Here is a 27,738-nt window from a genome sequence, read left to right on the forward strand (position 1 = left end):
TGCAGAAGGGTGGGTTTGTTATTCTCCTTCCCCTTCCTCCCTTCCCTTTTTTTTTCATGAGATGGAAAGATGAAGGAATATGAGGATGACATAACTGCACAGAGGTCATCAGCAAAGCTCTTGGAGGACCTGTGGGACAAATGTGATTTTCTTCTATCTAGTGAACCATCAAAAGTAAAAAATATGTGCTTTTTGGCTAACTCAGAAGCATCTAGTGGGGTTGCAGGGAGAAGCTAATGGCCCCAAGGAGAAGCTTAGCAGAGACAGAACCTGCTTCAAGGAATAAAATGCAGACTTCCAAAATGCTTACAGAGCATGTGACAAGAAGCAGGAAGATGCTGGGGTACCAGAGGGACACAGGGGCAATATGCAGACTGCTGGAACCAAAGAAGAACGAAACAGGCAATATCAGTAGTAGGTCTTTTCCAGACACACAGCACCACTTCCCCCAGCTGTGGCAGTACTGGGAGAGAGAAAAGGCTGATAAACCTTCCCATGGGGTGCACTGTTGGGAAGCAACGTAGAGTGGGTGCTATTACATGCAGACGAGGGTTCTGAAAGGCAAGTGGAACATGAATGTGGTCTGACCATGACCAGGAACACATCTGGGTGGCATGCCTGAGGAGGGAAAACCACGTGCTGGTGACAGTACTACGTAGGCCAGGTTCACCATTTCTTTGAGTGCAGTTTAGTTTTGAGATGGAGAAAGATGAGCATGCCTGCTGTTTCAGCCTGGGGACACAGGCCACAATGCAAAAGTGATGGAGAAGAAGAAAAAAGAGGGTCCTTTTAAGGACATGGACCATGCCTGAAATCAAATCCAGGAAGAAGACCTCCCTATAAATAAAGAAAATGCTGTTATGGGGATGGCTCAGATAAATTGTAAGAGAAGCTTGGCACCAGCCTTTAGCAATATATCAACACACTTGATTTGTGTGAAAAACAAAACATATTGGTCAACCCAATGAAGTCTAGAAAGAAACCTCTGGCCATTTAGGAACGGAGTCTTTTTGTTTGTTTTGTAGTTCGGTACAGGTGAGTGGATTTTAGCAAGCTTTCTGATATATTTGCCAGATGCCTCAACACTGATTTATGGGCTGCTTGGCAGCAGCAGTAAGAAATACTTCATTCTCTGGCACATATCAGTAAAATTTTTGTCAGCCAGGAATGGAATCACAGCACCACTGAAAAGAAAGCTTTATAGATGCATTAAAAAAATCCAACCAACTCAATTCTACTTACGTAATTTTACTATACACACAATTGGAAAATTCACCTTTAAAAAAGGTTATATTAAGGGGGAAATTCCAGTTTGTGAGATAGAGTTTGTCACCACAAGAATATGATGCACCAACAAAAACTGCAAAGAGGAAAGATAAACAGAATGTTGATTCCGCTTAGGCCGAAAGATGTTTGAGTGACTAACCTGAAGAAGCCCCTTTTGAGTCCTCCTTTCCGTGACAAGAGCTAAGACATCACAGAATGTATGGAACAGCAGCGTTCACAAAAATAGACAACCTACAACATGAGTTGAACTTCTTCACTAACTCGAGTGTTTAGCATTTCTGAAAATCAGCTCTATATGCCCTGTTCACTAATAAATACTCAGGAACAAGTGAAATAATGACCATTGTTATGTTTCTTTGAAGTTCAATAATGAAAGCTGAAGAAATGAACATATAAAGATCACAGCTAAAATGGCTCAGGAATTATAGTCATAACTTCCCTGTCATATTGGCATGTTTAGACTGTTTTTAAACTGCAGCAAATGTGTATTGCAGTTATGAAGTACAATTCCCCAGATTCACCCCATGAATAACTTAAATCTGAGCAGCACTGTACAGCTATTACAAGTTGGCTACATAAATACATTTATTAGGTAATTATTTTCAATAGATTTTTTCCACCTTTTTATACCACATGTTCTTCAATAATTTAATAAAATATTAAAATGCTGGGGTTGTGCAAGCTTATTATCTATAATTGGCCCAGTATTTTGAACGGCACATCACAGTAAGACAGCTCCATTTCACAAGTATAGTCTTACTTTCCTAAATGAAATGTGCAGATATGAGAAGGAAAAAAACCTTTCAATTAAAAAATAATAATCAGAGCACAGAAAATGCAACCATATATAGTCTAATTCATGGCATTACAAACAATGTTTATATTCTGTAAATTCAACTGTACGGAGTTTTTTGTGATGTCAATAAATAGAGAGAAGAGATTATAGAAGATAACTCAGTATGAATGTGGTCTGTGAACCCTGTAGAGGAAGTTCTACAAATAAAGGAATAAGATAGACTATGACATGCTGTAGACAGAATGTGGGGGTGGAATCATGAGTGGAAAAAAAAAGGTGTTATTAATCCAGATTTGATGGCCTGATATACTTGTTTCAGCAGTAATTTCTACTTTAAAATTCCTAGAAAACAACAAAAAAACCCCACTAAGAACACATATGCAGCATCGTGCTTCCTGAAAGCTGAATGCAGTACATAGAACAAAATTAATTTCATGCCAATTTCACCAACTATAACACAAGCCAAAGCTGCAAGAAGCACACTAGTCTTGCAGGTAAAGCATCAGTCTTGTGTTCAATCCCTGGGCAATCACAGTAGGTTTACACTATTCACCAACCTCTACCTCTATTTGCTTTACAACATTTTGTTAATGAAGTCTCTTTAGTTCATAAAATACATGAGATGAGCAATTGTCTTGTTTTAAGGACTTGCAGAGCATTCCTGCAATGAAGCACTAACCCTGAGATAGCACTGGATACAAATAATCAAATACGACCAAGGTATCTACCTGTGGAATTCTGTAATTAAAAGCAGAGAAGTATGCTGTGATGCTAACAAATTAACAAGTAAGCAAAAATGAATAAAAAATATGCTCTTAATGTACAGCAGAAGCAGAAATAATTTTGTCATGACTGTTGAAATAGTTCAAAATCAAGGAAATGATTGTTTTAAAAGGTAGAAGATGCAAGATTTTCATGATCCACAGTGTCTGGATAAACGTCAACTAAAACAACTACAAACCCCAAGATGTGTGCTTACCATACCATCAGAATTAAGGGGCAACACTGATTCATGTAAACTATTGTCCTCTTCCTTAACTGCATACGTTTGTGAATCAAGCATCTCCCAGTTCTCTTTCTGGAGCTACCAATCTGCCCAGTAAATTCCTGGAACCATCTTAAAGTCTTTATGATTTGTCCCTTCATGACCCCAAGATTACTTGCAATAGATAACCTGAGGATCTGGAGTGGCTGCTCTTAGATCCTCGATCTGGAAGATGCAAGTGTTCCTGCTGGCCTAGGAATGAAGTGCTAAAGCAGACCAAAGCCATTGCTTTTCTTTTGGAGATTACAGTATGACAGATATGAAACACTGCATGATATTTAATTAATTTAACAATTCCTTGCAATAAAGCATTAAGCTGTCACATAAAATCTGAATATGACACATCAGAGAAAGAATTAAAGAAATTGTGCTAGAAATGTAAGAATAATTGTTTTCATTGTGCTCATTCTGCTGCAAACTGGAAAAAAAACCCAAACCCACACAACAGATAGATTGTTTGGAAAGAACATACCTATTAACTCCTTATTTCTGACATCTAAGGCCATGTTTCGTAAAGCTGTAGCAACTGCACATACCACCCGGTCATTGTCTATTCGAAGCAATTCCACCAGGATTGGCAATCCTTTTTCTTTGCGGACAGCAGCACGGATGTACACTGACCACTGTAAAAACACAAGGGAGACCATGAAGAAGAAAGTGAGAAATCCTCTACAGAAAACAAGGCATCTGAGGTTATAACAGATACAGAGTAAGGGATAACAGAAGTGAGAGGATGCAAACTCAAATAAGGGGAAATAATTGCATTTATAATGCTAGGCAACCAATTGATTTGGAAATCTGCACTCATTTTTTATGGTGGCAGAGAAATTAGATGATGAATTGCCTTTACTCTTAGGACACCTGGTTACATTTTTACAGCCCAAGTCTGCAGATGACTTTTTTTGCATCAGCATTTCCTATGCAACATCTAATAATACTTGTTCACTGCTAAAACAACTAAAATTATATTACAAAATATGTATTACAAAACATGTTCAATAGGTCTAAGTATTTCTTTGTTATTACCTTAAGAACTATTCAGTCTAAAAACATGAAAATGCTGTTACAACTTCTCTTCTGAATGTCAACTTGTTCAGAAGGAAAAATGAGGACAATTATATATCTGTTTTTGACAACTGCAGAGGTCCTAACCAGACAACTATTGTACATCGAGGAGTTAGAGATTCACATAGGAACTGACCTGAGGGAGGTGCTGGCCTGCACTGCTGTGCTGCATGTACCATGTGGCTGCAGGATAAACCCAGCTGCTGACTGTACTGGAGAAGCCTGTAGGCATCTCCCACTTGGCAGCTGGGCATGACATTACTGGCATGCCCTTGTCTTTATCTCAAAGTGAAACAGCATGTTCTCATGTGAACAACTTTTTTGTTTGACAGTAGAAATGATGAATAGGGTTGTTTACTTCTAAGAAAATACTCTAAGACTATCATTCCAGTGAACCTCTCCATGGATGAGATCTGCGCAGCATGCCATGACTAGGAGGTCCATCCAATGCTGCACAGCTTGGGGTTCCCTGAAGGAATGAAAGATTAACTATACTATCCTCTTCCATTCCACTGTCAGCTCCAGAAGTTGGAAAAAATGTAAACAAAACTGAACTGTGACCTTGTGATTTTAAAATCTATGAGTATTGCCAAATTCGAGATGTTTGGACACCTGCAGGATGTGCAGGTCTTCTCAGGACAGCCCATTTCAAAACAAGCCATCCACTATCCTTACTACATCCCGAACTCTTCTCTGGATCTTTCATAAAGTTCATATTCATGCTCCTCATACTGACAGTTGAAATAAATTTATTGAACCAGAGCTGCTCTCTTCTTTCAGTGCTATGGCATGGATGCTTATCCTGCCATGGTACCTGGAAGGTGAAGACAAAGTTCTGGAAGCCCTTAGCCTTTGAAATATTTCAAATATTTCAGAAACTAGGACGATAAGCCTTAGGATTTTCAGATCAGGATGACCCTTCTCTTTTGAAAAATCTTCCTTACAGAATAGTTCTATCATGCCTTAAAGAACAGTTACATTGCAATAGTGTTCCTCCACAAACAGAGAGTAAAAAAAAATCCCATGAAAACAAAGCATTAGAAAAAGGTAAGCACATTCACTGTCAGCAGACCATGCTCAACCTCTGTGTACCACTTGTACTTACCACAGCTGAAGCACTCACTTTAAAAGCCAGCATCTGTTTATACTATAGACAGGTGCCCCGAATGGCAAAAGCCAGAATGGAGACAGTCAAGGGCTGAAATGTTGCAATATCTGAAGTGCAAATACATTCCAGGTGATGTCGTTCAGGGGAAATTGGCCAAAAGGAAAAGAAATCGGCATTTAAAGAATATTATTTTACTATTTTCCCTCTGTAGTAACTATGCTAACAAAAGCCAGCTGGCTGGACTTTGCTGTAGATGAAACTGGTAACACGATAAGCTTTCAAGTCAGGTAAATGGGTCACGGGGTTCTCAGAATCACTGAGCACAGTAATGTAGCATGTCTAAAACACAGATATGCCATGATTTTCTGCAGCAAAGCAAATAGCTCTTAGGTGAGAGAAGTGGTAGCAGGATTCTTGACAGATCTTAATTCTATACTTTGCCCTCCAGTCTCTTCTCCAGAAGCAGCGTATAGGATGATCATCAGATAAAAAAACTGAAATACATCTTAAGGATCAGTAAGTTTGCTGAAAAAATACTTTCTTTCCCATACCTTGACTTCAGTGCTATGAAAGTACTAAATTAATCATTCTAAGCTTCCTGTTTTAATAACGTGTATTTACCCGCTAGTGAAACACGCTCTCACCTGCAGCTGGGTGTACCCAAAGCAATAGCTCTTTGCACATAAAAACTCCCATTGATGTATTTTCTACACGTCCCCCAGGGGAGGCCTCCACTGTGTCTGCTGTGATTATAAGGTGACTGCCGGAGTTCATGGTAAGCACTGAGACCACTTTGAGAAAGGGGAGAGCCTGTCTGGTTGAGGTGAGAGTTCAAGCTAGCACACAGTATATGGAAAGATGCTGATGTTCATTGCAAAAGTACATCATAGATGTAGTGCCTCCAATATGGATTGCATGGGGAATCAGTGGGGGTGTTTATTTAAAAAAAAAACCAACACCTTATGTGCATCTATTCAATATCAGAAAGAATCTAAAATGATCTTGTAGATTATTCATTCTGTTATAAAACACTCCATATTAGAACCTCAGTAAACAGTTTGCCTTTCATTTTTTTTAGTCAGCTAACAAGGGAAAACACAAGCACTTGTTTTAAGAAACCCAGGTTTAGAAAAGACTTCTTGGGTGTAGTGTTTCCATCATCCATTCAAAAAAAAAAGTTTGAAAGAAACAAATTAAAAAATGTTCTTTTTTTGATCCTGGGGAGAGTAGAAGATGATGTAGGAGAAACACTGAACGAATTCAGCATGAAAAAAAGAGAAAATATAAACCTCCTTACTGAATATATGACACGCGAGCTTTCAGCATCTGTAACGAAGAAATTAATTTTCACTGCATATAAAAAATACAGCTCCAAAGTTTTCATAGGGGAAGAATACAGATATAATGTTTTACAGATGCACATATGCACACACATACATAAAACAATGGGAGAAAGGCAGAAAACTGGGTATGAAACTGCTCCTCTCCCCAGTGCATTCCTCCCCTCACAGCTCTCTTTTTCCAGAGGATGGCATCTGCTTTGGGAAAAGTTCACAGACTCCTCAATGTGTGATTTGCTATCATTTCATCTGCGTTTTCAAGTCATGCACCTTAGGCAGAAACACAGAAATGTCTATTAATTGTTTCAACAGTCTCTGGAGAACTTTTCATGTGGCAAGGGGTAAGAACTGTGTATGTCTCTTTCCTTAAGCTGCCAATTAGAAAAAGTCTCTGCAAGCAATTACGCTGTGTGGATTTCAGGAACGCTGAAATTGAGATGCTTCAAAATGTCTATTTTATTCTTGAAGAGAATGGAAAAATTGATTTGCTCTTGCGTATACCGATGATCCTTTTGTTTGCCTAAAGCCATTGTGAAACGCGCCTGCATTTCCACATTGCAGGTCAATTGCTAATATGAGCTCACTGAAGTATAAAAGAGAAGAGATGAAAAATCATAAAAAAAGAAGAGACAAAGGGTTTGCTGCCTATCAGTAGGTAAATGAGGCACTCTGCCAATATACTTAATCATCCTGTTACTCCACAACTCTGTGGTAGTGTCAACGATCAAATAACTGTTCAGTTTGTAAAGAGCAAGGGCTCCTATGGGAACAGCAAATACTTTAGAGGGAATAAGGAGAAAAAAAATACAATAAAATCATTACTGTTGTATCAGATTGCGGCTAAATTATCAGAGACAAACCTAGGAGCCACAATCTGTCATGAATACTTTTTACAGATAATTGAATTTGGGGGGCATAACTACTATACCTCACTTTGAAGGTACCTAGTGCATCTCTGTGTCCACTTTCATTAGTAGCTCCCTTTTTATTTTTGTCATAGTAATTAAGCAGAAAAATAGAGTAAACTGGAAAATTATTTTTTAGTTTGTCATGGTTATTGTTATGAAGGACCCTTTCCAGAGCTGAATGCCTCTAGGGATTAAGATTACATTAGGCTGAAACCCAACAAAAGAGTAATTAATCTAGATGAAACCTTTTTTTTTCCAAAAAAAATAAAAAGCCTTTAAGGCAGCTAAGTCCTTTTAATGTTTCATATTGTTTTCTTTATTCTTCTATGAAGCAGCATCACATGAAACAAAAACAAAGAAAGAAGACATTTCCAGCACAAAATGAAAAAGTAAAAACCCTATCAAAATAAACCCATAAAAAAATCACCATGAAATACCAACAACTGTATTCACTTGGTATTTTGAATGCATTCACTTTTCTGCCATTGACAACACTGTTATTAGAGTACCTCCAAGATATTTCACCATCACATACTTCAGTTTTGACTAGAATTTGCTTTGTATTGGTACAGTTCAAGACTGTGACTCAAAGACTATTGAGATACTGAATAGTAAAAGAAATTGCTGAGATATAAACTACAAAATGAAAGCCAAATCAGGGCAGCAAGCATGACAAAGCAAACTAACTTACGAACAGAACCAGGAAGATCAGAGACTTGGAATTTCCAAAGGGAAGCTTAGAAAGGGGCTGTCTGCCAGCAGCAGTGGAACAATAGACCATGGAAGAGAACTGCATGTTGAGTAATCAAGGATCAATGAGTAATCAAAGATCACTCTTCCTCTTTGATCATACTCAATGTGATACATGTGTCAGGAAAAAAGAGAGTATTTTTACATTTTTACATTTCACTTGGAAGATTACAGGTCTATTTTACTCAAGTAACGCTGCTGGGATCCCTGAGAACTCACCACCTGACAGAGAGAAAGGCTCTGAAATCTTTATTAATTTTTTGCAGTTTCTGAAGAGAGTGAGCACTTCCCGGGGACTTTCTGCTCCCTAACTGCAGTGTGTTGTTCTCAGAAATGATCCCATCTGGTAGGCCACCAGTAAGTTCTCCACATCTTTGTGCTTGGACAAGAGAAAAGTGTTAATAGGTTACTGTTCTCTTGCTCCATGACCTTAGCCAAGCTTAAAGAGACAAGAAAAAATCTGGTGGGCAAAGATATACAGGTAAATAAATAAGTAAGAAAAAACTAAAATGGTGTTGAAAGAAAGTATCTTAAATGTTTGAGAAAGGTAATGTTTGGAAGGAACTGCCCTTGCACCTCATCATTCTTGGTTCTGCAGTACAAGTATATACTGTGTATTCAAAATGATCTGAGAGCCGTTATAATGACTTTTCCGAATACTGTACCTAGTATCATTAAAGGCAGGCTTTGAGACCAAAGTGACACATCTCATGAGAAGCAAACTCATTTAGTAGGAGATCACTTTGAGCATGAATACACCATGAGCTACCATGCTCCCATTCCACAAACGGATGTCCACTCTAACCTCCTCAAGATGTCTGTGATATGGGTGTCTGCAGCAGCAGGTGTCACTTCTTGAATGTTGTCCTGTCCCTTTAATGTTGTCTTCCTTCCTATCAAGTCAATATGTTTCCCTGTATTAATTGATCTTGACTTATCTATGGGGGGTGGGGGGTGAGTGGAGGAGGAGAGGGAATCCCACCCAGGTAAGAATATCTGACAGAAGAAAGCATTGGTTATTTAAAAAGTTTCCCTTTGTTGATTATGTGAGGTGTTACAAACAGACTTCTCCATTTTATCACATAAGGATTCATAATATTAACATTTTGGAGAAAATGAATATAAACCTTTTCACTGTAATCCAAAAAACTTTGTCCTGGAACAGATTGATGAAACTCCAAAGTGTTAATATGGAAATAACTAGAGTCATCAGAAAGTCTGGCAAGGAACCCACAATATGTCCTTGCCTGATAAATTGAGGAAGATTGATAACATAGATGTCTGCTGCATTAAACAATAATTACTCATTATCTGCAAGTATCTGGATGGTAAGGCGCTTGAAACTCTTTTCATACCACTCTTTGAAGTTGCTGCACTGACCTTGTGACTGAATCAGTCCCTTTTATGTTTTCAGTTTCCTTATCTAGTAAGTTACTTAATGAAGCTCTTGCTCCCATGAGAGTCAGATTTCTTTAGGATGGAATTAAGAAAATAAATGTAGTTGCTTGCCTCAGGACAAAGACTGAGATTGCATCTAGCTACCTCAAGAGATCAGGCCATGACCCATAAACCCCATTCACATGGGTAATGTACCTGTTGGGGACTGAAGGCAGGGACATTCAGTTGTCTAACTAAAGAGCCTTATCATCCCCTGCTGAATATGATCAAACATTGAAGGAAAAGGAAAGGAGGTAGAAAGAGCTAGCCAAGGAATGCTATGGCCTCACGTGATTGCAGGCCTTAAATAGAGCAGCACTTGTTCCTGATGGAAAGGAGCCCAAGGAGAATTAAGGAGGGGGGTCAGCAGAACTGCTACCTTGGACATCCAGAGGGCTGACTTTGGCTTGTTCAGGAAACTGGCTGACAGAGCCCCTTGGGAGGCAGCCCTGTAGGGCAAAGGAGTCCATGAAGGCTGGACATTCTTCAACAAGGAAATCTTAAAGGCACTGGAACAGGTCAACCCCATAAGCCAAAAGATAAGCTGGCATGGAAGAAGATCAGCCTGGCTGAACAGAGAGCTATGGCTGGAACTGGGGGGGGGGGAGGGAAAGAGAGTTTATGACCTTTGGGCAGGCAACTCAGGGGAACTACAAGGGTGTTGTGAGGTTATGCAGGAGGAGGAAAATTAGAAGGGGCAAAGCCCAACTAGAAATTTGTCCGGCTACTGCCATAAAAGACTATAAAAAAATGTTTCTTTTAAATACATTGTCAATGAAAGGAGAGCTAAAGAGAATCCCCATATTGTATTGGATGCAGGAGAAACATACCGACAAAGGATTAAAAAAGGCTGAAGTACTTAATGCCTTCTTTGTCTCAAAGTTAGTAGTAACACCAGTTGTTCTCATGGCACCCAGGCCCCTGAGCGCGAAGATGAGGACAGGGAGCAGCATGAAGCTCCCATAATTCAAGGGGAAATGGTGAGCGACCTGCTACACCACTTAAGCACACACAAGTCTATGGGGCCAGATGGGATCCACCCAAAGGCATTGAGGGAGCTGGCAGAGCAGCTCACCAAGCCACTCTCCATCATTTATCAGCAGTCCTGGCTAACCTAGGAGGTCCCAGTTGGCTGGAGGTCAGCAAATGTGATGCCCATCTACAAGAAGGGCAGGAAGGAGGATCCAGGGAACTACAGGCCTGTCAGCCTGACCCTGGTGCCAGGGAAGGGTATGGAGCAGATCAACCTGAGCACTGTCATGTGGCATGTGCAGGACAACCAGGTGATCAAGCTCAGCCAGCATGGGTTTATGAAAGGCAGGTCCTGCTTGATGAACCTGATCTCCTTCTGTGGCAAGATGACCCACCTAGTGGATGAGGGAAAGGCTGTGGATGTTGTCTACCTGGACCTTAGTAAAGCCTTTGACACCATCTCCCACAGCATTCTCCTGGAGAAAGTGGCTGCTCATGGCTTGGACGTGGTATGTTGTTCAATCGGTAAAAGTACAGCTTCATGGCCGGACCTAAAGAGTGGTGGTGAATGGAGTAACATGCAGCCAGTGACTCGTCACAAGTGGTGTTCCCCAGGGCTCAGTATTGGGGCCAGTTTTGTTTAATATCTTAATCAATGATCTGGATGAGGGGATGGAGTGCACCCTCACTAACTTTGCAGATGACACCAAGTTGTGGGGGAGTGTTGATCTGCTGGAGGGCAGGAGGCTCTGCAGAGGGATCTGGACAGGCTGGACCAATGGGCTGAGAACAATGGTATGAGGTTCAACAAGGAGAAGTGCCGGGTCCTGCCCCTGGGTCACAACAACCCCATGCAATGCTACAGGCTTGGGGCAGAGTGGCTGCAAAGCTGCCTGGAGGCAAAGGCCCTGGGGGTGCTGGCTGACAGCTGGCTGAACATGAGCCAGCAGTGTGCCCAGGTGGCCAAGAAGGCCAACAGTGTCCTGGCTTGTATCAGAAACAGTGTGGCCAGCAGGACAAGGGAAGTGACTGTCCCCCTGTACTGGGCACTGGTGAGGCTGCACCTCAAATACTGTGTTTGGTTTTGGGCCCCTCACTGCAAGAGGGACGTAGAGGTGCTGGAGTGTGTCCAGAGATGGGCAATGAAGCTGGTGAAGGGTCTGGGGCACAAGTCTTGTGAGGAGCGGCTGAGGGAACTGGGGTTGTTTAGCCTGGAGAAGAGGAGGCTCAGGGGGGACCTTAATGCTCTCCAGAGCTCCCTGAAAGGAGGCTGTGGGCAGGTGGAGGTTGGCCTCTTCTCCCAGGTAATGACAGGATGAGAGCAAATGGCCTCAAGTTGTGCCAGGGGAGGTTTAGATTGGATATTATGAAAAATTTCTTCATATAAATGGTTGTCAAGCATTGGAGCAGGCTGCCCAGGGAGGTGGTTGAGTGACCATCCCTGGAGGTATTTAAAAAATGACTAGAGGTGCACTTAGGGACATGGTTTAGTGGTGGACTTGGCAGTGTCAGGTTAACAGCTGGACTTGATCTTAAGGGTCTTTTGTAACTTAAACAATTCTATGATTCCATGAACAGACACTTGGGAAAATTAAGCTGGCCATCCTGTCATTAAAGCAGATGAGGTAAGTTTGTAAAGCCTGAAAACTATCTGTGACAGAAGACTGGGCACCCAGAAGGGAGCAACCAAGGCCCAGAGACCCCGTGCTACCTGTTCTAATGTAAGCCATTGAGTTGCCAACAGAAACATAGTAAGGTTTTGTTTCTTGGTTTTAAAAGGTATGTACCAGCTATATAAGTTATGATAGTATTTTAAAACAAAACAGGGCCATATGAATGAAGAAATTATTTTTAAGGGTTTGAGAAAACTAAGGAAATCCTACTTGTGGTGCCAACACTATGTTTTTAACTGCATGTAATAGCAAAGACAATACTGGAGGACCAGAGGCAATGGGAACAAACACACACAGGAGGTTTGCAGAACATCAGGAAATGCTTTTTCACTGCGAGGGTGACCAAGCACTGGCACAGTTCGCCCAGAGAGGTTCTGGAGTCTCCATCCTTGGAGACAGTCAAAAAAACATCTAGACATGGTTCTGGGCAACTGGCATTACAGAAATGTCTCTGGCAGATAAACAGACATCAGCCTAAACTTAGCTGTTAGAGACATATAGACAGACAGTAATATACAGATACCACAGTATCTCCTTTCTTCCTGAGAGGCAAATTTTGTTCAGAAGGGACATAACCTTGGATTCCTGACATCATTAACTCTAGGACATTTTGCATATAACTTTTTACATGCTCAGTATATTTGATGTATTAATAGCCTATTGAACAAGGTGAAAACTAAAAAGAACTCACCACTTTTATTCCCACCATCTAAGGAAAAATACTGATGCCAGACTACATATAAAAAGGTCTGTGCAGATTTCCTTTTACACTATGAGTCCTGTAATTTTATACCTTGTAATTTTTTTAATCCAAGGTATTAAAGTAAATAATGGTATGAGGTTGCAGAAAAGACTTCAGGTTTGACGTGTTACAGTGAAAGAAATTTCTTAATAAGCAGGGAAATATCTTTGGAATACAGCTGAGTGAGTCAGTAGACCTATTTTTATTTGTGCATTTTGGACAAACTTGATTAAACCCAAATTAAGTGGCAAAGAAAACCTAACAGGGCTCCCAGTGAAAGCTGATACCTAATGGTAAGCAAAGAGTCTCCACTGCTTCCAAAGGCATGTCTCAAGGCTTATTCCCTCAGGGAAAACTCCAGGTAAGCTTGATGAGGAGTGTATTTGCCTAGATTTTTATTTGATATTACTAAGTAGCTTTAAAATAGAAGTTAATAATAAGTATAATTAGAAAAAGTCTACTTTTGAGAAAAAAATGTATCTCAGAGTGGCAATGAAAGAAAGCAAAACCAAAATCAATAGCCATTGTTTTTTACACATTGCTTCTTCTGCCTGTAGGCAGTTTTGGATATGGTGAAATAACCCACGTTACGATTTGATGGGAGAAAATATTTTGGGAAGCAATGACTCCACTGAAACAGAAACCCACCCAGCCCCAGGTAGCAGCTGAATTCTGCAGAATGGGGCAGGTGTGTGCACATACAGTGCTGACAACCCGACCTGCAGGCTGTCAGGCTGCATGTGTACTTGGAGTGCGTACTGCCAATGGCCAGCAGCCCCGTCAGGAGGGGGACGTGCAGTGACCAACTGCTAGCATCACAGGCCACTGTGTAGAGCAGCTGTCAGACCTCAAACAAGGTGGTATCCTGGAAGCAACGTGGAAAACTGTCACATCTCCCCCAAAGGCTTACATATTACATACATTATATATAATGCTGTCTCCATATATATTGTTCCAGAAAGGCCATTCATATTTTCCACTGCATTGCATGCATCAAGTAAGGACATGAATAAAAATGAGAAAACCGAAGACACATGTACTTTTCCATGAAAGAAACAGGCCTGCTTCCTTCAGATTCCAATACCACTGTCCTCCCTATGTAACTTCTTAGCGCAGAAGAGCGACATGAATGAACCTCCATATAAACCTGAAACAGCCTCTTCCAAAATGAGTTCTGCTTTGTAGATAAGCTGTCAATCTTTTCTTCAGAACCAGAATATACAGCAAATACAGAATATACAGCAAAGTCATAGATCACAGACATGATCTATCCCGGCTTAAAGTTTTGCACTGAAAATCCCCTTCCACATTTCTCAGATCAGAATCCTGTTTTAATGGTAAACTTTCACTTGGACCTGTTAATGTGTTTGTCACCAATACACTCCATTTTTGATTTGTTATAGATTGTCTTGGTTCTAATAATAATTGCACAGACCAAATGTTGTATTAGTCATTGTAAAAAAAAAAAAAAAAAAAGGTTTATTTTGCAGATGGGTAATTGGGTAATATATGGTAAGACTTTGGTCCAGACTGTTTTATCTTGACGTAGCAAATAGATATGTATGACAAACTTTTTACTTTTTTGTTAGTATCTGGCTTTAGAAGGAATTCCTGCAACTGAAACAGTGCTAAAAATGTCCTACAGATTAAGATTTATTATATGCATGTGTTGATTTTATGTGTATTTATCAATGAGAAACTATATTCCCTGAAATAATTAAAACTTTCAGCCTCTCACAGCTGTTAATCCTTAAAGCTATGTCCTGCTGCTTTCTTTTTGTGTTTGGAATTTTCAAAAGCAGTCTAGAGAATTTAGACACATATCATCTGTTAATTCTAGTGGCAGACATTTATCTAAATCCCCTAGACTATTTTTTATTTTTTTAAAAATTATTCAGGGTTCCTTTTATCTGCTCACTTTCTGTTCATAATGGCACTGGCTAAGCACTGCCTGTGTTAAAAGTGTTACCTCATGGTCATCAAAGAGGATTAAAAGGCTTTATATCAGAGGAACCAAAAGGATGAAACAGCTAGGAAAGAATTACTCTGAACTTCACCGTATTTTTTTTTCCAGCAGGGGCCGTACCTTTGAAAGTAGGTGAGCATGCCTGGTGCCTTGGCTGCCTCATATATTCTGGGATTTTTCTGGCAGTAAAATAATGCTAATTGGGGAAAACCCCCACAATTGCTTTTGTTATTAATAGCAATATTATTTATTTTCATGTAGTTTGTTCTTTTTCTTTTTCAGTCCATCATAGAAGTTCTTCTTGAAATACTTTAAGTGGAAAAAAAAATAAATTCCCATTCTTTATACTATTTCTTGGAGGAGCTAAAAAAATGAACATGTCTTTTAGGAACAGCCTCTTCTTTTAAGAGTTTTCTACCTTTTATTTTAGTCATTTTATATCCAGAAGACTGCAGCAGTGGAAAAGAGGTCAAAAGGTGGAAACATCAATGCTTATGTAATCCCCAAAGAGGATTATTCCCCTCACAAAAATGGCTAGTATGACATGTGAAATTAAGGATATTCATTCCGTGTCTGCACATCACTTGTAATGAAATTGGTGAATCTTTAGAAAAATAGAGGAACACAAGAACAACTGAGCTTTTCCAGTGGTATCAGCACAGAAAGTATTAAAGTTCAAATCAGTTTTTCTAATGTGGCACTTGCCAAAGAGCTCTGCGGAGCCTTCCTGCCCCTCCCTGTATACTTCTGCCAACTAAAAAATGACAGGTATACAGGTTTATTAGAAATGGGAGAAGGGGCATCACTTGGATTTTAGCACTCTATTGGTCCTGGCAAATATGCACACATTGTTTTCTCATTTGGACCAGGGCTACACCCATTCCCAGAGGCACAAAATACATTTATCATGTTTCTGTGCCAGGATTACACAATCTGATGTGGTCCGCAATACAAGAACAAAAGAAGTATAATGATTTTCAAGCACAGCGTATACATAGCACTTTGCAGGAAAAAAAATCACTGGACAGATACTTGGTTACTCATTTCATATGTCACTCTGAGCGTAACAGTCAAAGGCTAGTAAGTCTGGAGGAACACAGTGTTGAAAAAACCCCATGTGTCTCTGAAGATCTACTGAATGTGCCAACTCAACTTCCACTAAAACTTTACAGGGGAAAATACCAAATTTATTAGCATCAGGGCTAACATTTCAAAATTAATGTCTAATTAAATTGGTATATACATATCATATACCAATGCCCAGCTGCTTCAAAGCAAACAGGATACCTTCTGAGACATAACTTTGGTAACTGCATTTTGCCATACGTGTGTGTTTTCATAGTAAATGAGAAGAATTCCCACTGAAAGTTAACTTAAAATCAATGCATTATATTTATACAATAGGGTTAGAGAGTTAGTACTTTCACCCCATCAAACTAGTTTAACATCAGGAAAGCAAAGAAGGAATTGCCCTAAAAAGTATACCAGGGTCAACTGTTATCTTGGATTTTACTGATTTGTTCTAAATATAGGAATATTTTCAAAATCTAATAAATGAGTTCTTAATTTTTTCCTCAGTTCACTGCAAATGATACAAGAGAGAAAAATGGATCTTTTGTATATAATTGAAAAGCAGGATTAGCTGGAATACAGTGCCTTGATTGAGCATTTCCTTGCTCATTGTACATATTTAATCATATCATTGTCTTATTTTAATAATGTCTTATTTAAAAAAAAAAAAAAAGTAGATGGTAAGATTACTGGTGTTGGTGTCACATCATTTATATTTTGCTCTACTCTTGCCTGGCACTCTTAAAAGACAGAATGCCAACCAGTTTCTGCAGTGACAAAACAATATGGTTTCATTTGATTGTCACCGGTGGTATTCTTGGCTCATTTTTCATAGCTCTGTCACCCAGATTCACAAAGAAGCTGCTTCTCCTCATTTGGATATTGGTTTTCAGTGGCAATTTTTCATACTTGACTTGACCAATGTGATTTTCTCTGTTGTATGCTGACTTTTGCTACGATATCACTATCTGTATCAATTCAGTGGACTTAAAATACCACCTTCAATTTGTCTGCCAATAATTGTGTGAAAACAGAAGGTTATTCCACTACCAGGAGCATTCAGATATATTTATATCACCAATTTACTGTCATCTGTAGGGGGTGTTCTGAACTGAAAAAGGAAGACGGTATCAGGTTAATACTCCTACCTTCCAACTCCCAGCAGCCAAGTTCTGCAGTGCCCCTGCTGCCCCCTCCAGCGTGTCTGGATTTGAGCACTCAGAAAGAAGTGTGAGGTAGGGTTTGACTATTGAAGGGTGCCACAGCATCTGGATTCCTTTGGGTGGTTCTGCACAGTCTGGGAGAGGTCCTACGCCATCCCACTGTTGGAAAGAGCAAATCAGATTGTTAGCAAGGAACAGTGAAATACTTAAGAATTGCCTCAGCTGAAGCTGTAACATCTATGTGTGTGTGTGCGCGAAGGCATCTGCCCACAAGCAGCCATTCTCAATTTTAGCTTATCATGTGATTCTTCATAGAGAAACCAAATTTCCTACTCAACACTCCTTATAAAAGAGCTAGAGCACTGGCAGATATCACAGGGTTTTAGCTAGTTGACATAAAAACACTTTTCACTGCATTTACTTTTTTGGGTGGGAACAGAAGCCCAGTGATGTGAACGTATCTTAAAGAGGCAAATCTAGAACTTGCACGGGAAGAAGAGATTTTCCTTTTTCACATCCTACTCACTTCTCTGCATTCTCTCTCTTCTCATAAGGGAAAAATGAACAACATGAAACACTGTTGTGGAAAACTAAATCATTCAATGCCATGAGCCCTCCAGCCCCTGAAAGGCCCAAGTGTGACAAGTCTTCCTCAACTGCACAACTTCTGGCTTCTCACCATGAGAGTGCTGGAGGCCTCGGCCATACACCAGCCAGCTGTACGGTCTGAGACTCTGATGTAGTTGGTAGAAACACCTGTCACAAAACAGACTCTTGCTCTCATCACGTAAAGAGTTTTGCCATGAAAATAACCATAGTCTGATATCCAAAATGGGCAATATTAAAACCTGGACAACAAGCAGGTTATTGCACAAAATCATTTTTACCAGAAAGAGAAACTTTATGCCAGGAAAATAGGGATCCACCTCTCCAGTGGCATGCACAATGCTCACACTCAAGCATGAAACATATTAAAAGAAGAAAATTCCAGGACATTTTTTTTTCTTATTTAAACAAAAGTGAGATGCGGAATGCACTTTTAATGACATCTTAAATGTGATTTCTATCTATATATGTAATGTATATTTTGGTTTGCTTTGAACAGATAAAGGGATTTAGAAAATTCATAGCCTTCATACCACTGTTAGGAAGAAGCCCTGGCTTTTTAAGAAAATCTCTTTTCTAACACCTCTGACATGTCCCGACTGCATGACATGGTACAAAGTAAAACTTTTAACGCCTTGGGTTAGAGCTTACTGTGATTATATAGATAAAAAATATGTATCAAAACATTAAACATCTACTAGAAATAAAAAGATAGTGCAAGTCAAATTAACTCCTTGTTTAGATCTGCAACAGTTAATTCAATTAGTTATGAGTCAAACACAACAATACCTGCACTGGAAAAGACCTTTTCAGGAAATGTCAATCATAATTTTATTTAAGCTAACTCTAAAAATTTACATGCAGTTTAAGGGACAATCAATCAAGTCTTATCTAATAACAACTAACAGAACTTTAGGTTTTGCTAGATTACTACCATTGAGAACTCAAACCAACATTTTTTTGTAAATAAAAGCAGAACAAACACCAAAGTGGAACGATAGTGGGACCATTTAATACACATGAACAGTTACTGAAAACCAGAAAGCTGCTCGGATGTGAAATTTACTGCATTGGACAAAAGTTACCACAGTTTAAAAGAACTGGCACAGCAATACCCAGTGGTGGTTAAGAAACTACAGGAAAATTGCCTTCTGGAGAAACAAACTCTTTACATGACACCATTACAGGGCTGTGCCTTTGAATGTTTTAATACATTTCTGCCTTTAAACCAATAGGGTGATGTCACTATATGCGACTCAGTTCTCCTTTTTTCTCCATATAAATCACCATCCTTGTCAGAAATGCCTTCTTGTCAGCTCATAAAAAATACATTAACACCTGCTTCTTATTTTAACTCTTGGAATCCAATCATTTGTGCTTTTGGAATTTTTTGGAAAACAAATCAGAAACACATCTGACAGGTCAAACCTAACCTCACACCAGATTTAGGCTCTGTATCTTACTTAATGAACAACCTGTGATGTCCAAGGGTATAAATTCAGGTCTTCACTCATCTTGTTCCAGTTTGCATGAATTATGGATGCATTATGCAACTGCGTAGTGTCTGCACAAGGTATTCACTGTATTATTTCAGGGATAAAGTACATATAATGTATCAAATGTATCAGATCTACCCAATACTTTTTCTGTCATATAACTTTTTTTTTTTTTTAAATTTCAGTATCTAACACTCTTCGAAGCCCAAGGACTACTGAAAATCAGCTGATACAAATAGAGCCATATATATGTTCATGCTGTGCTGGTACATATAAAGCACTACAAATGACACTTGCAGATAAATTAATATTTAATGTGGTTTTGCCTTTCTGTCCAGTAAGGAGAAAACATTTTTTAAAATTGTGAGACAAATTACTGCCTTTCCCTGCCATTCTTGCAACTCACTTTTAGCACAACTGCATTAATTTATCACCAACTCTGCAGGAAGACCTTTTTCTCAAGACACAGCGATGCCTCAGGGTCCTTGTAAGCGTGATGGAAGTCTTTGGTACCGCAAATGCATATGCAGTGAAGGCACAATAAATCCAGTGACATTGGATAATGACCTGCACTATTCTTCAGACGTGGTGTGTGTGTCCAGAACACCTGAGCAGCATGCACAGGGAGAGTGTCACCACCAACTATACGTAACATACGTGCTGTCTCTATGGTAGCCTCTTCAATGTTGTGCAATAGTGACAGAACTGTAGCCAGTTTCTAGGAGGTAGAGGGCGCAAGCAACCATGCCCTGTCACATACTCCTTGTTTCAGTTCCTCTCTGGTCCTGCATGCCTGACCTCAGCTAACCCTTCACTGTAGGACTTAATGGCTTCTGGCGTCTTCTGCATAGTTGAAACCAATGCCTGCAGCTGTACAGTCCAACTGCTGCAGGGCACGCAGGATTGATACAGGTCAGAAAAGATGCTCTTGCAAAGGAGCTGATCTTCACCTATTGATTTTATATTTCATAAATATAAACATCAATTACCTGAGCAAAAAAAGTACTTTCCCCCACACAGTATGTCCATTTTCTCAAATGGTGGCTGAGGCATGACAGAAGCTGCTTTGCAGTTCACATTGCTCAATATCAATGAACCAAGGCAGCATGCTAAACAACTCTACCCAGGGAATTACTGGAAAGATTACTGTATTGTTGCAGACCATGGAGAATGATCAGTAAGGTCTATTTGAGACAGGCTGTGGAGGTAGTAGGAGCCTCTGAAAAAGAGGATGACTCCATGCAATTACTCTTCCTAGCTTATGCTAAGGAGGATAAAAAAGTCGCAAACAAATACTCCTTCCAGGCTTGCCTCCTTCAGCTGAAATTACCCACATATATTATGGTTGAAGCTGACAAACTGTTATGTGGGTGAGATACAAATCTCTCATTTCCTGAAACTGGTGCAAAAAACAGGGATGAAAGTCAAGAAGAATAAAAAGCCAAATATAAAGATCCTTAAGAACAACAGACTTTTGAGAGTAAGAATACTCTTACAAAGTTTCCAAAGTTCTCACATTACTAAGGAACTCAGAGGAGAAAAATGCCACCCATCAAGATGCTCCCCTGTGCCACACAACAGATATCTACTGCCTTCTTTCTCATTTCTTCACTTCTTATAGTGTGACTGTACTGAATAGCAGGGAAAGCTTCAACTCCGTAAGAGGTATTTTAGTTTTTGTACTAACAACCTCAGGTTGGTGGGGTTTGTTATAAGGAGTATCATATGACAATGGGCTTTCCTGTGGTAACAAAACAACAGTGTTTTCTTTTTATTTATTAAATACGAGTACTTCCCTTTCTCTAGGATGTGTAAAATACCACTACCATAAAAAAAGAAAAATCAGGAAAAAACTCAAACAAAACCCAGCAATGACTAAAACCTTCTTGATCTCTCTCCAATGACCCTAGACATTTGAGGTAGTCTGATAATGCTGTAGCGATGCTCTTTACAGCAGCACTGACAAAATTTGTATCAGCAACTAAACAGGGATCACCAAAAGCACTTTTGAAATGCTGAAGACTTTTAAACTAACAGACCCTTAAGAGGACAACGATTTCTCAGCCTGCATATCTTAGTGGCTGTGGCAGTCTATGGCAGCTGTCCCTAGGCATGTCAGTCCAACAACCTCTTTTGGAAGCCTTTGTGCAAGAGGTGCATTGGCAATGTTGTCAAGAGCAGAAATCTAACATTAAGCAACAACAACAAAAAAAATCATCAAAATCACAGAGCTTGCTTTAAGGGGTGATGGGAATACATGCAGCCGATACATTGGAGGCAGGAATGCCACTGTTTACATCAAGTCAAATTTCAGTTTAGACATCCAGACCTAAAGAAAGCTGGTGAATATAATGAAGGTGTCTACTGACACAGCGACAAGAGGAGTAGGGTGGGAGAGGGCAGAGCTGCTGTGGTCCAGCACCATGGAGTCCCAACAAAACTGGGCAATTACTGGATATAGTTTATTGCATAAGTAACAGTAACCTCCCCAGTTTGTTGCAACAACGTTTACCATTTGGGGAAATATGTTTGGAATGCTTTCAGAATGTTCCAAGGTTTTGAATCTTTATTATTAATCTGAGTTATGAACCTAAATTATACTTCAGATTATATATTACATTCTGAAAATACTTATCAATGGCTTTATGCAAATTTTTACTATTATTATACTTAGTTAAGAAAAATAATTTCATTTTATTTATGCATTTTGCCTTCACTTTAAACCACACCTCTCCCAAATAAAACAGGATTAATTCAATCCAGGGCAAGGGTCCTTGGCATCTAACTATATCTGCTTCTCTACACTCCTCTCTACTCCACAGGAAACTGAAGCTAATGGGCTTTGCACTACATTCCACAAATCAACAAATACAAATTATATTTAATAACCCTGTAGTTTTGACTTTGAAAACAACTTGGTCATACATGATACTGTGCAAGACAAGAAAGCAACAAGTGGAAGTAATATCCTTCCTGTGACAAATGTACTGGCAACACAGCCTTTCAACCCTAATCTCAGTTAGGATTATTAGCTAAATGAGGAGAAACCTCAATTTCTCTGTTTCTGTGCTTATTAATTTGGTATCACTCGGTACTGATAAAATAGTGGTCTTGCCACATGAAAAAGCATATCTGACAGATTAATTTTTTATTCTTTTTGAAATATTACTGCCTTAAACCTGCTATTTTACCTGGATAGAACAATTTGCAGCCCATTTAGCAAGCATGCTAAAGAGGTGTGCCAGTCAATTCATAATGATATATAACTTGAAACGTTGCTGTTATACCTTAAAGGTCCTGACAGAAAGTGAAAGGAAAGGTCAGGCTCATTTCAAAAGTGTCACTTCCAACCAAAAATCAGATTTTGGGCTAGATTCTGGGTTGACAAGAATGATCACAGATGGGGAACTCACGAGGACTGCAAAGCCTAAAAGTCAGCTCATTTCTTCTCAGTGAAGAAAGGAAAATAAACTAAATATTGCCATGTGTATATAACAGGCTGCATAGCAAGAAATAAAATAAGGATTAATGACAACTCCCTGATTCTTTCACTGAAATTGGACCATACACCTTATTTACTCTAACTGCTTTTTGTCATAAGCTTTGTTTCTTGTACAGCTCAAAGAATAAATCTGTTGGCAGCAGTGAACATGCCAACATCAGGGATAAAATTTTCAGCAATGGAAAAAAATAGTTTCCATCTGAAGAGTGGCATGATACAAGGCAGAGAGGTCAATGTTAACAATGTCCTAGTTGGAGACAAAGACCTCACCAGCTGGAGGGCTTTGTGGGGTGAGGGCTCAGTAGCAGCTGATCACAGGTAAGCAGCAGAGAGGATATAACAATGGTGACAGCAGGGAATTACAGCCCTTGGGGTCTCAGAAATAGTCAGGCGAGTCTCACTTTTCTCGAGGCCTTCACAGAAGTTTTGTTTTCTGTTTTTCCATAGGTAATACCAATGCTATACCTAGTTTTTATTGCACATCTTTGGAAGTTTTGAGTCTCTTCCAGCATTACACTTGTATGACAAAGCATACACCTCAGGAACCTGTCTGAGCTCTGGTAAACTGCCGAAGAGAAGAATGACCGTGGGTTCTTTTAACACCAACCACCTTTATTCTGAAATGAGAAGAACACTTGTTTCCTGTGATCCTAAGGGAACTCTTTAAGTAAAGTCATTTGAAAAATGTCATTAGACTTAACTATGACCTGAACAGAGAAATGTCTCTTATTTGACTTCAAGATGTAGAGAAATTGCCATTGGTATAGACAACTGACGTCATTAATGAAAAAATATATTCCAATTGGTTCTTAAAAGGCCTTTCAAAGGAAACCACATTTTATATTACCACTCAGGTCTCTTCTCCTCCTCAAGTAACTTATGTGTAACTACAGCTGAAATATAATGTACAGAAATAGGGATAATTGTTTCCTAAATCATCAACCAATGAAAATAATTACTACTTTCTTTACAGAGAAAACCAATGAGAAAGTGACTTTAATGTTATAGAAGGTTTCTCCTGTTTTACAGTTTAAGAAAAAAAACTCCCTTAGCTCCGTATGGGATTTTTTTTTTAAAATACAAAACTGCAACTTCATCAACATCCACCATCTAAAATGCTACATCTGGTATTACCTGTCCAATTACAGTAGTTTTGCTACTGTAATTAGCTTTTAGATAAGTAGAAAACTTAATTTTTTTAAAACTTTATTTAAAGATTAAAGACAACCCCATAAATGCCCACAGTGGTCACTTCAGAAGGAGTTCAAGAAAATACATACCTGAGAAACTGAGTAAAGGACTGAAGAAGTATATTTTAAAAGGAAAATTTCGTAACTGCATTCACTAAAATCTGAATGTTTTTTTCCCTGACACTGTTTGGTAAACCTTATCTTCTGAGGAAGACTGAAACAGTCCATTTTATTATATGAGAACTCCATGCACTGTCAAAAGAAGAACAATACCTATGCCCTCAACACATATTTCCTGGGTACATAAAACCAGCAGGCTGCAGAAGTGGGAATTACTTCCCCGTAGTGAGGAGTTGCAGCTCCAGGGATGTGTCTGTGCCCTGCGCTTCACATGACCGGCAAGGCATAACTCTCCAAATATTAAAGGAATCACACAGGTTAATGACTGGAGTTTTAATACGGGGCTGAACTCCACTTTGTGTATATGTAAGTGACAGTAATAATGAGCCCAAAGAAATATTTGTTTTTACATTTGTGAAGAACTTTTCTGACAGAAAACTAGGTTTGTATGGTCTAGCGTGAACGATCTGTTAAAAGCAGCCTGAAGCTTAATGCCCTCTTCATGGGCATCTGGGTAACTGAATACTCCGGTTTCTTTCTCTTCCATTTCTTTGAGGTTTCCTTCCACAGGTTCCAAATCCATGGTGTGCAGCGCTTTCAGTGTTTTAGATGCTGTACATCACTGCATCTTTTGAAGATTGCATAGGTATGCCCTCGTTATTTACATCTAAAACACTGTCCATCATGAGTGTGATCTTCAGAATGATATTACAAGATATTTCAAAGCATAAAAGCTTTGCTGCTGAGGCACATAAAGGAATGAGCACTTTAAAAATAGCATCCTGAAGAGAGCACAAGATCTGTTCTGAGGGGCAGAACAAGCAGCAGGTAACAGCTTAAGCATTGCAATTGAAAAGAGATTATGAAAGAAAGGCATTACTTGGAAAAATTTAAAATTCTTGCAGAAAAACAATGGGATTACTGTAAAAGAATATGTATATGTGCAATAGGGCAGCAGTCAGCACATAGGGAGACAATGTATAGTGAAACGACATGTGAAAGTGTTCTGTAGAAAGTGTTGATGAGCATAGTTTAGCTGGGTCAACTCTTAACTTGAGGAACACAAGGTGATCCTCTTGTTAGAGATTCTTGCCTGGAAAAAAACAATCTCAACAAACCACAAAAGAATTTAGATTTTTCTTGATGCCCACAGGAACAGTAACCTGAGCATTCTGGACTGCAACACAGACTAGAAGAAGAAAATCATCTGGGTTCCCAGTTACTCCTGCTTTTCAGAGATGCGAATCTACTGGGGTCCTGAAAAACAGGACAATGACAAAGTCAAAGAAGGAATAAGTGTTATTTTTTTCATTTTACATAATTGGACTGGGTGGTTTCCAGAAAGCCAACTGAAAATACTTGCATAGTCATTTTTGCAAAATAACTCGACAAAAAATTACCTTTATCTTTACCCCAGTTTGAGCCAGGGATCAAGCTCTACGCTATTAATAAAAAGGCACAGTTACATGAAAAATATTCTGGTTTTCTTTTCCATTTATGAGGGTAACTTAGGAGACCTGTTTCCAGCATGGTGATCTTGATGACAGATCTCAGATACATTTTTTAGTAGCACTCTAGTTAACTTGGTAACATATTTTACAAAGTTAAGTATGTTCAACCATAGTCAAGGATCATGGGGTGAGATTAGCATAGTCTGCAGAAGGCTCACAAGGCTCCCTTAAACTGCTCAACTGAATAATAGCCACAGGTGAGAACTGGTATATGGCAAGATGGGGAAGGCTGTCCAGATTTAAAGGAAATGAGATGAAAGAAGAAAAAAATAATTAGAAAAAATATATTTCTAACGTTTATAAGGCAAATTGGTCCAGTGCACCACAAAATTAGTTCTGGAAAGAGTAAATTTATTCCTTTGCCACAGAACAGCCCACTGAACATAAACCTGAAAATATGTGCATAGTTTTACTTTTCTTTGTATTTTAAAAATTACATTAAAATCTTCCATTAAACAAACACAAGTGGATCTGAAAAGACTTTTCATGCTGCATGCTGATAATGAACGCTCACAGAATCAGACAAAAGGCTATCTAGAGCAGGCAGAAACAAGTATATTGTAAAGGAAATCAGCCAAAAGAGATTAGTCCTTTGGCCTGGAGGAAGAGAAAAATCTTTTATAGGGAACCTTTAAAAAGTACAAAGAAGTCTAACAGGAACTTTGAAACACTCAGTGGTACAGAGTTACAAGTATGAACCTGAGATCCAGAAATCACAGAAGGCATATAAAGGGAAGAGTTAAAAAAGACTTTATATAGTGTGTGTGCATGCACGTGTTGGTAAACAGAGCACCAGAAGGGAAAGGTTAGTTGCAGTATGACCCATTCATATCCAGACATGCTATTTTTGTTCCTGCACTTTGAGTAACTGCAAGTGCAATGTGTGGGAACTGTTAATTCAGGAACAGGGATGATGACTGCTTTTTGGGGTAAAATCAGTTTGCTTTGGCACTTTTTATCTCACTGTAGCCTAATAAAGGAAACCAAACAAGAGGCCATAATAAATTCAAGTTATCTGATGACTAGTGTTTAACTAGAAGAGTATGTGAAATGAAAATCTTACTAGTCATGAGCGCTGTGTTTTTCAGCACCGGAACGTTAGCTTGTTAATATTCCTGTAACTTTTCCACATCAATACAACTTACCTTTATGAATTCAGGAATACTTTCAATAGTGGTTTACATAATTTACTCAAATACCCTGTGCATCTAATTGCTTACTTAAATGCATATTTTCTTTGAGCAATCCAAAACAGAAATAAATGGCAAAAGAAAAGCCAAGTCTAGAAAGAGCTGGAGAACTACCTGCAGCCAGCACAGGTCATTTGAACAAGTTCATGAATCAGTAGCCATTCTCATTGCTATTTAGCATATGTACTGATACAACATCATCTTTCCCATAATATCATTATCAGCGTTCCAGAAATTTTAAGTTGTTAATGGGAAAACAAGGAGATAAATACACTTTGAAAGTCAACCCACTTAAACAAAAACCTGTAGCACCTCAAATAACTCGAGGAAACTTTTTTTTTGTACTTCTTGTAAAAATTAAGAATTGTACTTCTCAATCTTTACTTGGTAATGATGTTAAATATATCAAAACATGCATGCTTTTTTAAAAATTCACTCATATTGCTTGATTCAGACCTGTATGGTTTTCTCTTACCATGCAGAGCCAGAGAACAAGACTAACTTTGAAAAAGTAAGTATACAAATAGAGGTCTGATGTTTGCTTCCAGCAAGGCCTCTCTACACACACGTGGCTGTGTGGGAGTACAGTGTAAACTACACGCAGGATTACATCTGAATGTTGACCTACACTTTTCATTACAAATGGCTTCATTTAATAGCCTGAGCATTTTACAGTTTTTATGGCGTTCACAGTGTACCCATGACTAGTTTCCTGGTGCACCACAGGATGTGCAACTTTTGTTACTCCACAGCTATATTCAGTTTTAAGTACTCAGCTAATTAACAAAGGCAACTGTTGT

General features: G+C 39.1%; 1 protein-coding gene across 9 annotated transcripts in view; it reads right to left on the bottom strand.

Annotated features, from left to right (window-relative positions):
- The window catches only part of CTNND2 (catenin delta 2), a 680,681-nt gene that overhangs the window by 70,589 nt on the left and 582,354 nt on the right, over positions 1 to 27,738 (bottom strand). For all 9 annotated transcript variants that reach the window (XM_055705594.1, XM_055705593.1, XM_055705599.1 and 6 more), the window contains 2 exons: positions 17,309 to 17,482; positions 3,601 to 3,751 (listed from right to left, as the gene is read on the bottom strand). In XM_055705594.1, coding sequence (XP_055561569.1) covers positions 3,601 to 3,751; positions 17,309 to 17,482 — 325 coding nt within the window. The remainder of the gene's footprint in view (positions 1 to 3,600; positions 3,752 to 17,308; positions 17,483 to 27,738) is intronic.

The sequence above is a fragment of the Falco cherrug genome, chromosome 3 (assembly GCF_023634085.1).
Source record: "Falco cherrug isolate bFalChe1 chromosome 3, bFalChe1.pri, whole genome shotgun sequence".
Classification (NCBI taxonomy): Eukaryota; Metazoa; Chordata; class Aves; order Falconiformes; family Falconidae; genus Falco; species Falco cherrug.